This window comes from Festucalex cinctus, chromosome 4 (assembly GCF_051991245.1).
Source record: "Festucalex cinctus isolate MCC-2025b chromosome 4, RoL_Fcin_1.0, whole genome shotgun sequence".
Taxonomy (NCBI): Eukaryota; Metazoa; Chordata; class Actinopteri; order Syngnathiformes; family Syngnathidae; genus Festucalex; species Festucalex cinctus.
Genome location: NC_135414.1, coordinates 4,938,953 through 4,951,716, shown reverse-complemented (window position 1 = coordinate 4,951,716; position 12,764 = coordinate 4,938,953). Strand labels below are relative to the sequence as shown.

General features: G+C 40.3%; 1 protein-coding gene across 4 annotated transcripts in view; it reads right to left on the bottom strand.

The window, feature by feature from the left end:
* The window catches only part of tub (TUB bipartite transcription factor), a 56,868-nt gene that overhangs the window by 9,668 nt on the left and 34,436 nt on the right, over positions 1-12,764 (bottom strand). For 2 of the 4 annotated variants that reach the window (XM_077518337.1, XM_077518339.1), the window contains exons 2-8: positions 9,180-9,231; positions 7,328-7,490; positions 4,727-4,864; positions 1,366-1,521; positions 1,168-1,289; positions 582-773; positions 380-492 (exon numbers count right to left, since the gene is read on the bottom strand). In XM_077518337.1, coding sequence (XP_077374463.1) covers positions 380-492; positions 582-773; positions 1,168-1,289; positions 1,366-1,521; positions 4,727-4,864; positions 7,328-7,490; positions 9,180-9,231 — 936 coding nt within the window. The remainder of the gene's footprint in view (positions 1-379; positions 493-581; positions 774-1,167; positions 1,290-1,365; positions 1,522-4,726; positions 4,865-7,327; positions 7,491-9,179; positions 9,232-12,764) is intronic. The other 2 variants (XM_077518338.1, XM_077518340.1) reach the window with 2 other exon arrangements.

Genomic DNA, 12,764 nt, shown 5'->3' with positions numbered 1-12,764 from the left:
TAGTACATCATAGCACTTCCAGTGACATCATGCGTGTTGCTTGTATGCCACACAGCTGGGAAAACACTCGTGTGTTTTAAGGTTTATAACATCTAGTATTCAGCAATGTACAATACAGTAAAAGAACATATATATGCAAATAATGGGACCAACATAAATCATTTCAAAGCTTTGTCCACCATTAATGTGGCCTATAACGTGTATAACTCAATTGAAAAAAAAAGTATCTTTTCAAGAAGGGAAATACAAATCCAACATCCATTTTCTGAATAACATATAACTGAAAAAGTCCGTCTGAATACATTCACAATGACTCAGTGCCCAGGCTATAGAAATATGAATATGAATATACATGACAACAACACACAAGCAAATTTACCTCAATTTACCAATGAAGCTTTCTCCACCTCGGGACAGATCAGTGGGATCAATAGAGATGAGGTAATTGGAGGTTTTACTCTTTTTTCTCTTCCTGCCTGCTAACAGAAACACCTGTAACAAAATAAAGTACAGTAACTAATCATCTGAATCATTTTCAGAACTGCACAGCCCACATTTCGATGTTGCCATCTCATCTTCACCTTCTTGCCATCCTCCCGCTCCAAGTGAAGATAGTAGGTGGGGTACATGCCTCTGTCCATGCCTTTCTTATCCCTTGTGATTCTGCATTTCACTCGGACCCCTTGCGGTGCAGGTCGCAAGGAAAACTCTTCCAGGTCTTCCACATCAATGACGGGTTCAGTGACCGGTGGAGTTGGCGCTGATGCAACCTCCTGTATGGGGGAAAACATGATAAGTGAGACATTAGAGTGTGAGTAATAATAGTAATAATGCAGACAAATTATATGCAAATTTGATGATAATTTGATGATGCAACTGATGACTGTCACAACTAGGTTGCAAAAATATTACACGTTTTTCGCAGAGGATAAAGAATATAAGTCTGTAGCTATTTTTGTGCTTTGTTTGCATGTGAAAATAAGTTAAAAATAAGTTAAACGTTTGTAATTATCGTGACATCGATGCTAGTTTTGTTAACTCGTCTATGACGTTTTGCCTTCTTTTAGCATTAAGCTAGCCTTAGGTGTCCATAGGTGAGAGGTGGGAGGGGGGGAAAAAAGCACAAATAAGGCAACTATACTTTCTCGTCCCCAAGCATACTTTTACCTTGCATGACTTCTTGCTGGTGGCGGAGCCTGGTCTTGTGTTGTTGTTGAGCTGTGAGGAAGTGGAACTAATTTCATCGTCATCATCTTCTTCCTCATCAAAATTCATACTGCTGGATATGCCTTCACAGACAACCAGAAATACATAAATAAGGTGTTACTGGATGCCAATTTTCGAGACAGCATTTCTTTTGTGCACCTTTTTTGAGCATGGTCACCCGTAGGTCCTGCTTGCTCTGTGACGGAGTGCAGCTCATGACCGGCTCGCCCTCGCCATCCTCTGACGAGAGGTGACCAACTGTTAAGATTTGGATCTGACCGTCCTCCGACTGGCAGGCCAGGCTGTCCATTCCTGCTGAGCCACAAACAAATGACAAAGTGCACCTGAACACAGCTGAGTCACATGACTTGACTCAACCAGTTTTGGGGTGACTCGTTTTGAAACACGTGATTTTTAGTGTTTCTCATTGACAGTAAAAGTCAATATTTTCAATAGAGTTTTACATTTGTTTTGCTTTTGAAAGAGACTTGTTCCATGCCAAATCTCCTAGTTGATTGAACCAAGCAGATTTTGATTTTAATGAAACTTGGTGTACTTGTTGATAGTGATGGAACAACACTAATTGGGATGTAACGATAATGCCAATATCGTGATATCGCAATATTAAAACTGCCGCAATATATCGCCGTTGTCATGTCACGATATTAAAAGGAGCACATCTGTTAAAAAAAAAAAAAAAAAAAAAAAAAAAGTCAAATTGATTTCCATTTGTGCAGTTCTAGTACCCTCTGCTGGCTATTTTTTTTTTTAGTGCAGTTTAATTTTCACAAGGCATGTTTTGGCCCTTCTATGTTTAAGATCCACGCTAATGGTCAGATGAAGGGGCACGTAATATGAACCGAGTCATTATGTGGAGGAAGTCAATGTGTGCTTGCATTAGCAAGTAAGTGCCTCAATAGGTGCGTTTCCATTACCCTTTTTCGCAAAAATAAAAGCGATATTGTACTATTTCGATAAAGTACAATTTCGAATTGTCGGTGTTTCCATTGAAGAAAGTTTCGCTTCTGAGGCGCAATTCTCGGAATGTCCCGTCTCGCGAGACCTCGCTGTTCTGTAGGAGGTGCTCATGATGTTTACCGTAGACGGACGCCCGGTGTAGTTATATTACTTTAAAAACACTCACCCCTCATCGGGCGGTTTCGGGCATTTAGTGTTGGTGTTGTTGTTTATGTCCCTCGGCAGTCGGCAAGCAGTTCTGACACGAAAGTGAGTGGCACCGTACTTCCTACTTCCTGTAATCCTAAAATGTTGTTGTTCCCATGCAGAAACTGGGTAAAAGGCGGTTTACAAATTGTTAAAAGTTTCTGATGTTTTCTGCTAAATTAACCAGACATGGCAGGACAGGATTTCAAGTTCTCCTCTCCTTCAATTTTTCGAAGGAGTCTCGCTCGATTACACCTCTCTCTCTTTTATGCTCATGACGTGCAGCCGCCGATACAAATCACTTCAGCATGTAAAACTAAAATACCAACCCGAAATTAATAATTCTCAAAACAAATAGCAATCGCAAGTTTAATAAAAAAAAAAAAATACACATAAACAACGTGTTACATTCCTTTCCTCCGTGACCGGGCGGGTGTCACATGACTACTAATGCGCAAAAAGTGTTTCCATTACACTTTTGCGAAATACTTCTTTTTCGATACGTCTCAAAAACCACCTCATGAGAGCGCAAAAACGTTTTTGCGATATTTGAGAGTTTTTTCGCAAATCCGGTGTTTCCATTACCAGCTTACTTTTGCGAAACATGCCTTTTGCGCAAAACTAAGGGTAATGGAAACGCACCTAATATTAAGTGTTATTAGAAATTGAAGGTTGCTGATAAGCAAGCATTGGTGTAATGTACAAAAGCACAATATTGTCTTTTTTTTATAGTATGAGCTCTTTTTATTTTTATTTATTTGTTTATTTATTTTATTTTTATTTTTTTTACAATATTGTCAACTTTTTTTTGTATCGCCAACCTCCCCACAATATCATGATAATTAACATATCGTGACCTTCACATCGTGATGATATTGTATCATGATGTTTGGATATAACTACATTCCTAATAACTCAGGGGCATATTCACTAAAGGTTTGCGTTGCCTTTGCACCGCGCTAACCGGTAAAAATGGAGCAATCTGGGAGCGCCTAATTCACTAAACACGCGCAGATGGGGAAATCCGTCACTAAGTGCTCTGCCGAACAGAATGCGTCACGGTGCGCCGGTGTTATTTGCGCGTATGTAAATTAGGTAATTTGCATACATTTGACGCAAAATATGCCCACCCCAATGCAAATGAGACTCATTGGTATACAGCATCTAATTCACTAACGCCAGCGCAAATAGCCACATGTAGTCCCGGGATCTTGACAGCAGTGCATGCCATTTGCAGCACAACATGATCTCGCAGAGATCATGAATTTGTACTTTATGAATGAATGACGTCGTTGTCGTCCTCTCTGCTCTGTACAGCTTAATGGCGCTATAAACGCTTACTCTCGGTCCAACATCGCTTTCTGATAATGTCATCTTTCTCGCAACTGTTACTATAACAACCATGTTCTTGGCGCAAATCCATGTGTGATAAATCAGGTGCAAATTAGCTCCAAGATGTCAGTTTTGTGGGTGTGTTTGCGCCGGTATATGATTAGAGCAATATGCATTCATCCATCCATTTTCTTGACCGCTTATTCCTCACAAGGGTCGCGGGGGGTGCTGGCGCCTATCTCAGCTGGCTTTGGGCAGTAGGCGGGGGACACCCTCGACTGGTTGCCAGCCAATCACAGGATTAGAGCAATATCCTTTGTGAATAGGTGGGTAACTAGGCGCTGACTGCGGGTGCAGTTTGTGGTGCAATAGTTCGCGCAGAGCATTCTTAGTGGATATACTCCTCAGTCTCAAATTTTAGGTCAATCGGAGCAGGAGGAATTTGGGAGCTACGGCATGTCGAATATGAGCATTTTCTGCAAAAAAGGGGCGTGGCCGCCTTCCTTTGAAACCTTATGTCTCAGGAACTGCTGGGTCAATCTTCACAAAATGGTGATTGTTAGAAAGGGAATTGATTCCAAATCGGCACCATTTAGAAGATTTGTGCATATTTTTGCAATCTTTTGACCTTTTTTTCAGTTGACGTAATTGACCATAGATCATGTGACCTTAAGAAAATTTTCCATGAAATATTATTGCTCTCATGTTCTCTAAAACAAACGTTTCAGAGAAGTCAACTTTTTTGTTTACCATTTGGGAGCCTTCTTGAAATCCCTTTCAAATAATACCTGTTTTGTTATGTGAAGGATTTAAAGGAATGAATTTTAGTCTTTTACTGGACTTTTGAATAGTTTATTTACTGAAGTTGAAGTTTTCCAGTGTGTATTGTACATCATTGTTCCTGTTTCGCTAGACTTGTCTGTTGTTTGAACTTTGTCTCTGTCCTGTCTGTCAATCCAACAGGCTTGTGGATCGTTCATCTGACGTTATGTCTGTCTGAGTGGCTGTTCGTCAGCGGGCTTACCTTTGTGCTTCCCTCTCCTCTCCTTCTTGTCACTGCCTGTCTGAGGAGTAGAGCTGGCGGACGCTCTGCCCTTTTTCGCTGAGCGAGGCGGCTGCGGGTCTGCTTTCATCTTCACCTCCTCCTGCTTGGCTTCTTGCACTAAACACAGAAGTAGCCAAAGACATGTAAAGAACTCTCAGACAGGATACATGCGAAAGTAAGAATAAATATAATAGGAAAAGACATTTGAGTGCTCTAACCAGCCTTAGACTCTCATTAAGTTGTACCGAATGGCGGGGCTATTGAGATGCAATTCTGTAATTACTTTGACTTAATTGAAAGAGACTAGCATGCCAATAAATGAAAGATTTTAATAAAAAGTGAATAGATGTCACAATATTCTTCTGACTTTGCGAGGTGCAGATTAGGTTATTATTTCCTTTTTCGGCAGAATATGAACCTGCAGTGTGACATTTTGCCAATGTACTTTTATTAGGCTCGGCGGGAAGAGTGACAGCTCATGAACCTGAAGCCCTCAGAGGTAGAAATTGGATTTGTGCTCTGATTTCTGTGTCGGCACACACAGTTTTTGCCTGAAGAAACTCACAGAAGAACATTTAACGTCTCATTTGAGCAAAATAGTTTGGTGAAGGAAAGTGAAAAGCACTTACAGAAAAAAAAAACACTGAAAAAACAAAATATAAGACAATAAAGTCCTTCGGTTTAACTCGTTATTGTTGTTTTAAGCTCCTTTACGGTAGTCATATTTACCCCCTTAGAACATTAAATTAAAGGAGAGATCAAGCAAAATAAATACAAAATTTCGACTACCGATTTACAAGAATTAAATACACTTTGTTGAAGATCTAGACAAAGCCTGCAGGTTTCACCATATGAGTCACTATGGCATCAACGGAACAGAATCATTATGACACTTCACAATAATTTATGATCCTCCATGAACCATGAGCTTTGCTTATTCATGAGCCCGCTAACAAACCCTGTACAAGCAAGTCTGTACTCCCCTGAAAAAGCTTTACTGTTTCTAGAGATGCCACAAGATAGCAGCAAAGCTCTACTTTTCTGTTGCACAGTGCCATGTTTAGTCAATATTAAGATCATCCTCTCAATTCAACATTGGCGACAAGAATCCAAAAGATGGCGCAAAAAACAATACAGTGTAACCTGAGTTTTAGTTTGGCAACGTTTTCTTTTATTTTTTTAATTGTGTCGCTCACGATTTTCGTGCATTCGCTCAGATTTTATACAAAAGAGAAAACAACATGAATCGGACATTCGTTTACCAGAACCACTGGCTTCAATAGATGGCAAGGTGTATTCCCAATGCAAGCTTTTTTTTCTCTTTTTTTTTCAACTTAAGGTAAGAACCGTCCCGCAGCACTCAGCCAACATCAACATTGATGTTGTAACAACATCCATCCATCTATCCATCCATCCATCCATCCATCCATCCATCCATCCATCCATCCATTTTCCTGACCACTTATTCCTCACAAGGGTCGCGGTGGGGGGCTGGCGCCTATCTCAGCTGGCTCTGGGCAGTAGTCGTGGGACATCCTGGACTGGTTGCCAGCCAATCGCAGGGCACACAGAGACGAACAACCATCCACACTCACAAGCACACCTAGGGACAATTCGGAGTGCCCAATTAACCTGCCATGCATGTCTTTGGAATGTGGGAGGAGACCGGAGTACCCGGAGAAGACCCACGCAGGCACGTGGAGAACATGCAAACTCCACCCAGGAAGGCCGGAGCCTGGACTCGAACCCGAGTCCTCAGTCCTGGGAGGCAGACGTGTTGTATGTTGTAACACATCCTGTCAAAAATCAGACATTCAAAATAAAAGCACACATTATAATAACTGTCCACTATACTTTATTTGGCAACCTGAAGGAGTGTGAATGCTAAATAAGCCACCGTAATTCCTGAGAAAGTCTAGTGAAACTGTTCCTGAACTTTTATTTTGAAGGCCTGACTTTTGAGAGGATGTTACATCACTGTTTCTTCAACTTGCAAGCGTTAATGAGAAGACTGGGAGGGTTTATTGCCTTGCATTGTGGAATATACCTTAACCGAACCCTTTTTACAAAATACAGAAAGTTCAGAACACCAGCCTTATGGGGACTTATAAGGAATTCGAGAAACAGATTTGAGGAAACAACTTGGAAAAGCTCCCCTCTTCACTGTATGCCATAAGCACTCTTTAATAAAGCTACATAGTAATGATGTTAAATGTTCAAAGTAGTTACTCTATTTAAAATGTACTTTTTGTTAATATTTTTGGATGGCTGGGATGGATTAATTGAATTTACATTATTTCCTATGGGAAATTCTGCTTTGGATTCCATACGATGTGGTTTCAGTCGAAAAATCTGAATCACGAATATGCAGAAAAACACTGGCTATTTTAGTGCTATGCTATGCTTAGCATCACTAAACGACAAAAAATTTATTTTTGGTCCTTGAAAATGTACAAAACGTTAGCTAACAGTCCAAAAGATAACCCAGTGGAGTTATTTGGTATAGATTGTATTTTAAAATACTCAAATGGACCTCGATCAATCCCATTTATCATACAGTATCAATCGGGTCCAACTAACCATGGTAGATGGTGCTGCTGTTACTGCTGAGGTAGGATTCCACCAAAGGAGCCTGCTCCTCACTCTGTTTGGTGCGGCGGGTGCGAGATCGTCCATCCACATTGGACTGAACCATCAAAGGTTCTTGACGCTTCTTCTTCTGCTTTTGCTCAAGGAGCACTCGCTTTACATGGAGGACACATATTAATCAATATGATTACACATAAAGAAATCACTGGAGAGTGACATTATACTGTATTTTTAGATGGACGACCCATTGCTTAAACTGCGTCTTCCAGCCAGAGTTCATCAAATATTCAAAGTTTCTATTAATAGAGGATTCCACGAAGAGCATGAGAGAGCGTCAAGTGTGTCGTGACTGTCGGGTTGGATGTGTGTCCTTGATTTAAGAGAGGCTACATTTACTTGCTGCACAGAATAAAGTGTGAATTACGCACGAGAGTTAACCATTAATCCAAATCATGAATGATCTTATACCATTGAGTCTACTGATCCATGCGGCTAGCAAGAAATCAAGATTATAAGAGTGCTCTAATAACCACCACTTCAAAAATCATTACTTTCTCTTATTAATGGTAATGTGACCTATAATTAATAGAATTAAATTGAATTTTCTTTTCAGAGGGGAAGTAGAAATAACTACAGTATGGTGGTTGCACAAGTGTACATACCCTTTTATGGGATGTGTCAATAAATTATGATGTATAATATGCTGCATTCTCAGTCATATTACACAGATAGAACTCCACATTTATGAACGTTCCAGTACATCTGATTTCTTAACAAGTCTTTAAAAAAATCTCTCTGTGATCAAACACTGTGTTCGGCACTGACAGTATAAAACGGATCAGACATAAGGAGCTTTCATCTGTCAGTGGAACACCACAGAGACCAGCTGACCTTTAGTGGCCCCACGCCGGCGCCACAGGAGGTGGTGTCAGAATGAAAGAGCTGTTTTATCGGATGATGTTCCTCTATTGCAATAACTCCCAACCGGGGTGCCGAAGAACCCTAGTGTGCCGGTGAGCGATCACAAGTGGGTGCCATGGATCACTTTCACTTCACTTCAGTTTCACTTGTTATGTCAGAAAATAATTATTTATTAATATCAAATATATCTTTGTAATTCAGGCCAGATATGGGTAAGTGGGGGCACGCAAGCTCATGCAGGTCAAACATTTAAATTTTGAGTCTTTTTTTTTTTTTTTTTTTTTTTGTGGGGAAAAAAATAAACACAAAATGGGTTCTTGCATGCAATGTTGGTTTGTGGGTCAGCAATGTTGTGCCGTCCTTGAATAATAATTTTTATGCATAAGAGCCCTTTGCTGGAAAAACAAACAAAAACCAAAAAAACAGTATGTGGCTATTTTTTGATTGTTCTGACCCTTTGTTGTTGAAGGGTGGACATGCATTGAGCATGAAATACATGACATAAATCAGTTCAATAAATAACAGACATATTCATGTATTTGGTCCATATTTGAAATGACATTTTTGTCATGAATCTGTGTGGTCGAATGTTGCTCCCCCCAGTAGCACTGTTAAAAAAAATAATAATGTGCCCCTTCATCATTCAGTTGCCCATCATGACCTTGCAAGGACGGTGGGGAAAAAAGACAAATGTTCTTCCATTAGATGGCAGAAGGTACATTAAATCTGTGTATCCAACAAAATTACTCATAGCTTATGCTATTATGTTCAATTAAAGAAACAATCAATTGATACTAAGTCAATTTGAGAGTAAATCGAGACGAGATCTTCATAATTTGAGTATTTCTGTTGGTGGAGTGGCATGAGATTTTTCTTTCGGAAAATGGGTGAAACGTTGCCCGAATGCTCTAAAAAGATTTACCTGCCGATCAAGTTTCTGCTGTCGGAGGTTGGTGCCCTCGTCATCTAAAGTGCTGCAAAGACAAAACACAAGAGAGAGGATAAAATACAGAAAACTGTTAACATTACATTTAATCATGTAGTCTACTTATGGAGTTACATTCATAAAAGCTGGTGGTCACTTTGCTTTTTAATGACATTTATATTAACGTATGCAATTGTATTCTATTACATTTTAACTCTGTACTCTCTGTACCTCTCTCCCTACTTTAAGAGATAATTGAATCAAGTTCATCACTTTTCCAAATCCAGTATTGGCAAACACATTTCCTTATAGGCCTATCGTGCTGATATAAAATCTTGGCTCATTGACCTATGCCAGGTCACCATGGCAACAAGTGCTGCTGCAGAATAAGTTGAGTTCACGAGATGACATCAAACCCTATAAATAGGGGGACTGCTGACCAGTTAGACAAGTGAACAAGTTTAATCATAGGAGCGTATGATTGACTTATTTTTTTTGCCACTTTTAGTTCATTCATTCTATTTCTGCACCACTTTTGAATGTGGGAGGATGCAGACTAAGAAATCCCACATAAGAAGTGTTGACAAAACACACAAATGCCACACGGAGGAATGACATATAAAGATGGATCCTTTTGAGTCTGAGATAGGCTTAACCACATGTGCTCACTGCGTCACACCACGGGCTGACCCTGCATCACATCTTTTCAATAGAATGTATAGTACATCAGTCACATAATACTGTATGTCACACAAAACCTTGGTTATAAGTGTGAAGCATGCGAATCCTTGCAGCAAAATATTTCATTGTCACTATTTTTGTTCATATCATGCAGTTTTTGGAAGTAACATTTTTCCACTGGGTTTATCATCCAGAATACATACGGAGCTGATTGACGGTATTGTTTACGGTTATCTCTTGTGATGGTGGACAAAACCACAAGTAGAAATAAATTCCACCACCCCTTTTTAGTTCTTTATGGGTCAATATTTAACTCCCCCTTTGGTGTGGCGCGACTTGAATGAATGAGGGTAAACGTGAAACAGAGAGGAAGAAAGGTAAACATTAAACAAATGGAGCAGTATTTAAGTGAAGCAACAACACTGTTACTTTGTAGAATCTTGGAGTTGTTAGTATCTTTCAGTATATTATATTTCATTGTTAATGTTGTTTCTTCCGCATTTGACATGTGTCTTTGAATGCACCTTGTCCAGTCCAAAGTGAAAGAATGTTTTTGTTTTTCTCAAGATGCTGTTAGTAATCGCCCATGTAGCTTTGCAGTTACAATTTGTATGTTCCTAACATTTTTAATTTATTGCGTGTAAATGCTATAAGGGGAGTTTAATAACATGACATGAGTATGCAAAGTGCTATTGCGCATATTTGTCTTCCCATGTGTGATTTCACATTAGCTTTGCTAGCACTTTATTTAGGTTAGCTAATACTATTGATGTGCTTCAGCCAGGTGAAGCCAGTTTGTGTTGGATAAGCGATCTAAATAGTTCATGTAACATGGGTTTGTGGTTGTGGACATGCTAGCTGCAGGGTATTGATTTGCTTATGGTCTGATTTATTTGCTTTGTAGCCCACCATGTGGCATCTACTATACAGTTAAAACCACCTTTTAAGGTAGCAGTCAAAAGCTGTTCATGGATTTTCACTTTTTTTGTGGAAGGGCATGTTCACATTCCTACATAGCGGGGAATACAAAAAAAAAAAAAAAGAAAAAAAGAAAATGAGTTCCTCAACTCACTTATTTGGCCCCAAGATGCCACAAGAATGCCCATCCAACCATCCAATTTTCTTGACCGCTTAGTCCTGACAAGGGTCGCAGGGGGTGCTGGAGCCTATCTCAGCTGGCATTGTGCAGTAGGCGGGGTACACCCTGAATTGGTTAGTCACAAGAATGCAAATGTCTAAATGAATCTCCTCACCTCACTTCAACATAGCTCTGTGGCACTAAGATGCCTCAAGATCATGGTAAAGCACTACGTATGTCAAAATAAGGCACGGGCTCTTAAACTAAGCACAACATAGTTCCTTGGGACAAAAATGCCTGAGCACAAAAGTAGTGAGTATTTTTTTTAGACAACAGAAAAGGGATGGGTTCCCTCCAGAAAATGTGCAAATTTGTGGGGGTTATACTACCTTCTCACTGATTTACTGTGTATGAAAAAGATTTTGTTTCATATGATCTCATGCACTGAGGACTTGGGTTCGAGTCCAGGCTCCGGCCTTTCTGGGTGGAGTTTGTATGTTCTCCCCGTGCCTGCGTGGGTCTTCTCCGGGTACTCCGGTCTCCTCCCACATTCCAAAGACATGCATGGCAGGTTAATTGGGCGCTCCGAATTGTCCCGAGGTGTGCTTGTGCGTGTGGATGGTTGTTCGTCTCTGTGTGTCCTGCGATTGGCTGGCAACCAGTTCAGGATGTACCCAACCTACTGCCCAAAGCCAGCTGAGATAGGCTCCAGCACCCCCCATGACCCTTGTGAGGAATAAGCGGTCAAGAAAATGGATGGATGGATGATCTCATGCAGAAAATCTGTACTCTCGTACTCTGTGAGCTAATTTCATTTAATAAAAGCTCCTGCTTTGTGGGTTTATTATTTTATTTGAACCCACACAAAAATGAGAACTACAGGGAACATATGGACAACAGCGTCTGTCAAAGAGGTTCAATATGGTGTCCAGCTTGTGAAGCGCTTTTGGGATTTGGATCTAATACGTCATATTGACTCACACAATGTCTCGCTGATATAGCAACAGCGAGAATCTGCTGCTGCTGCTGTGACTTCTGGTCGACAGCATGATTACTAGTCACTGCAGCGATGACTACGAGTGGCTTGGCACAGAAGTGGCTGCACAACATCAAGCACGTATCTGATTTGCCGTCGTTAAATGCACTTTGTGAGTCTTGCCTCGTTGAGCAGTGTTCTTCCGAACACAACTGGGTAACATCTCAGTCTCTACAAACAGCCATATTGACTTAAATCTTATCTGACTTGATGGCGCTCGGTACACTGACTTAATGTCATTGGTGCAAGCAAATGTTTGAAGGTCAGTGTAGCACAAGCAATGAGAATAAAATGAGATTCTGAATGATTTCAGAGATGGCGGCAACAAAAATGTTTACATTTATAAAGAATATGTCTGCGAGTGAAGAATAAGCTTAGCAAATCAGAAAGAAAAGCGTTTGATAAGAATGTTGTATGGGAACATCAGATTATATTGTTTCTGATAAATTGATGTAATTAAATTAATTAATATAAATTCTGTTTTGATACCTTCTGCTTACTGTTTTTTGCATTCTATACATAAGCTCCAATGTTTTTCAAATATCATGTACTCATGTCAAACCCAGATCCATCCATCCATCCATTTTCTTGACCGCTTATTCCTCGCAAGGGTCGCGGGGGGTGCTGGCGCCTATCTCAGCTGGCTCTGGGCAGTAGGCGGGGGACACCCTGGACTGGTTGACAGCCAATCGCAGGGCACACCAAACCCAGATCTGACTATTTTATTTCTTTTGTTCTCTTTGCTGAGTGAGACATAAGACAGCAAACCGCCTTTTTGTACAGCATT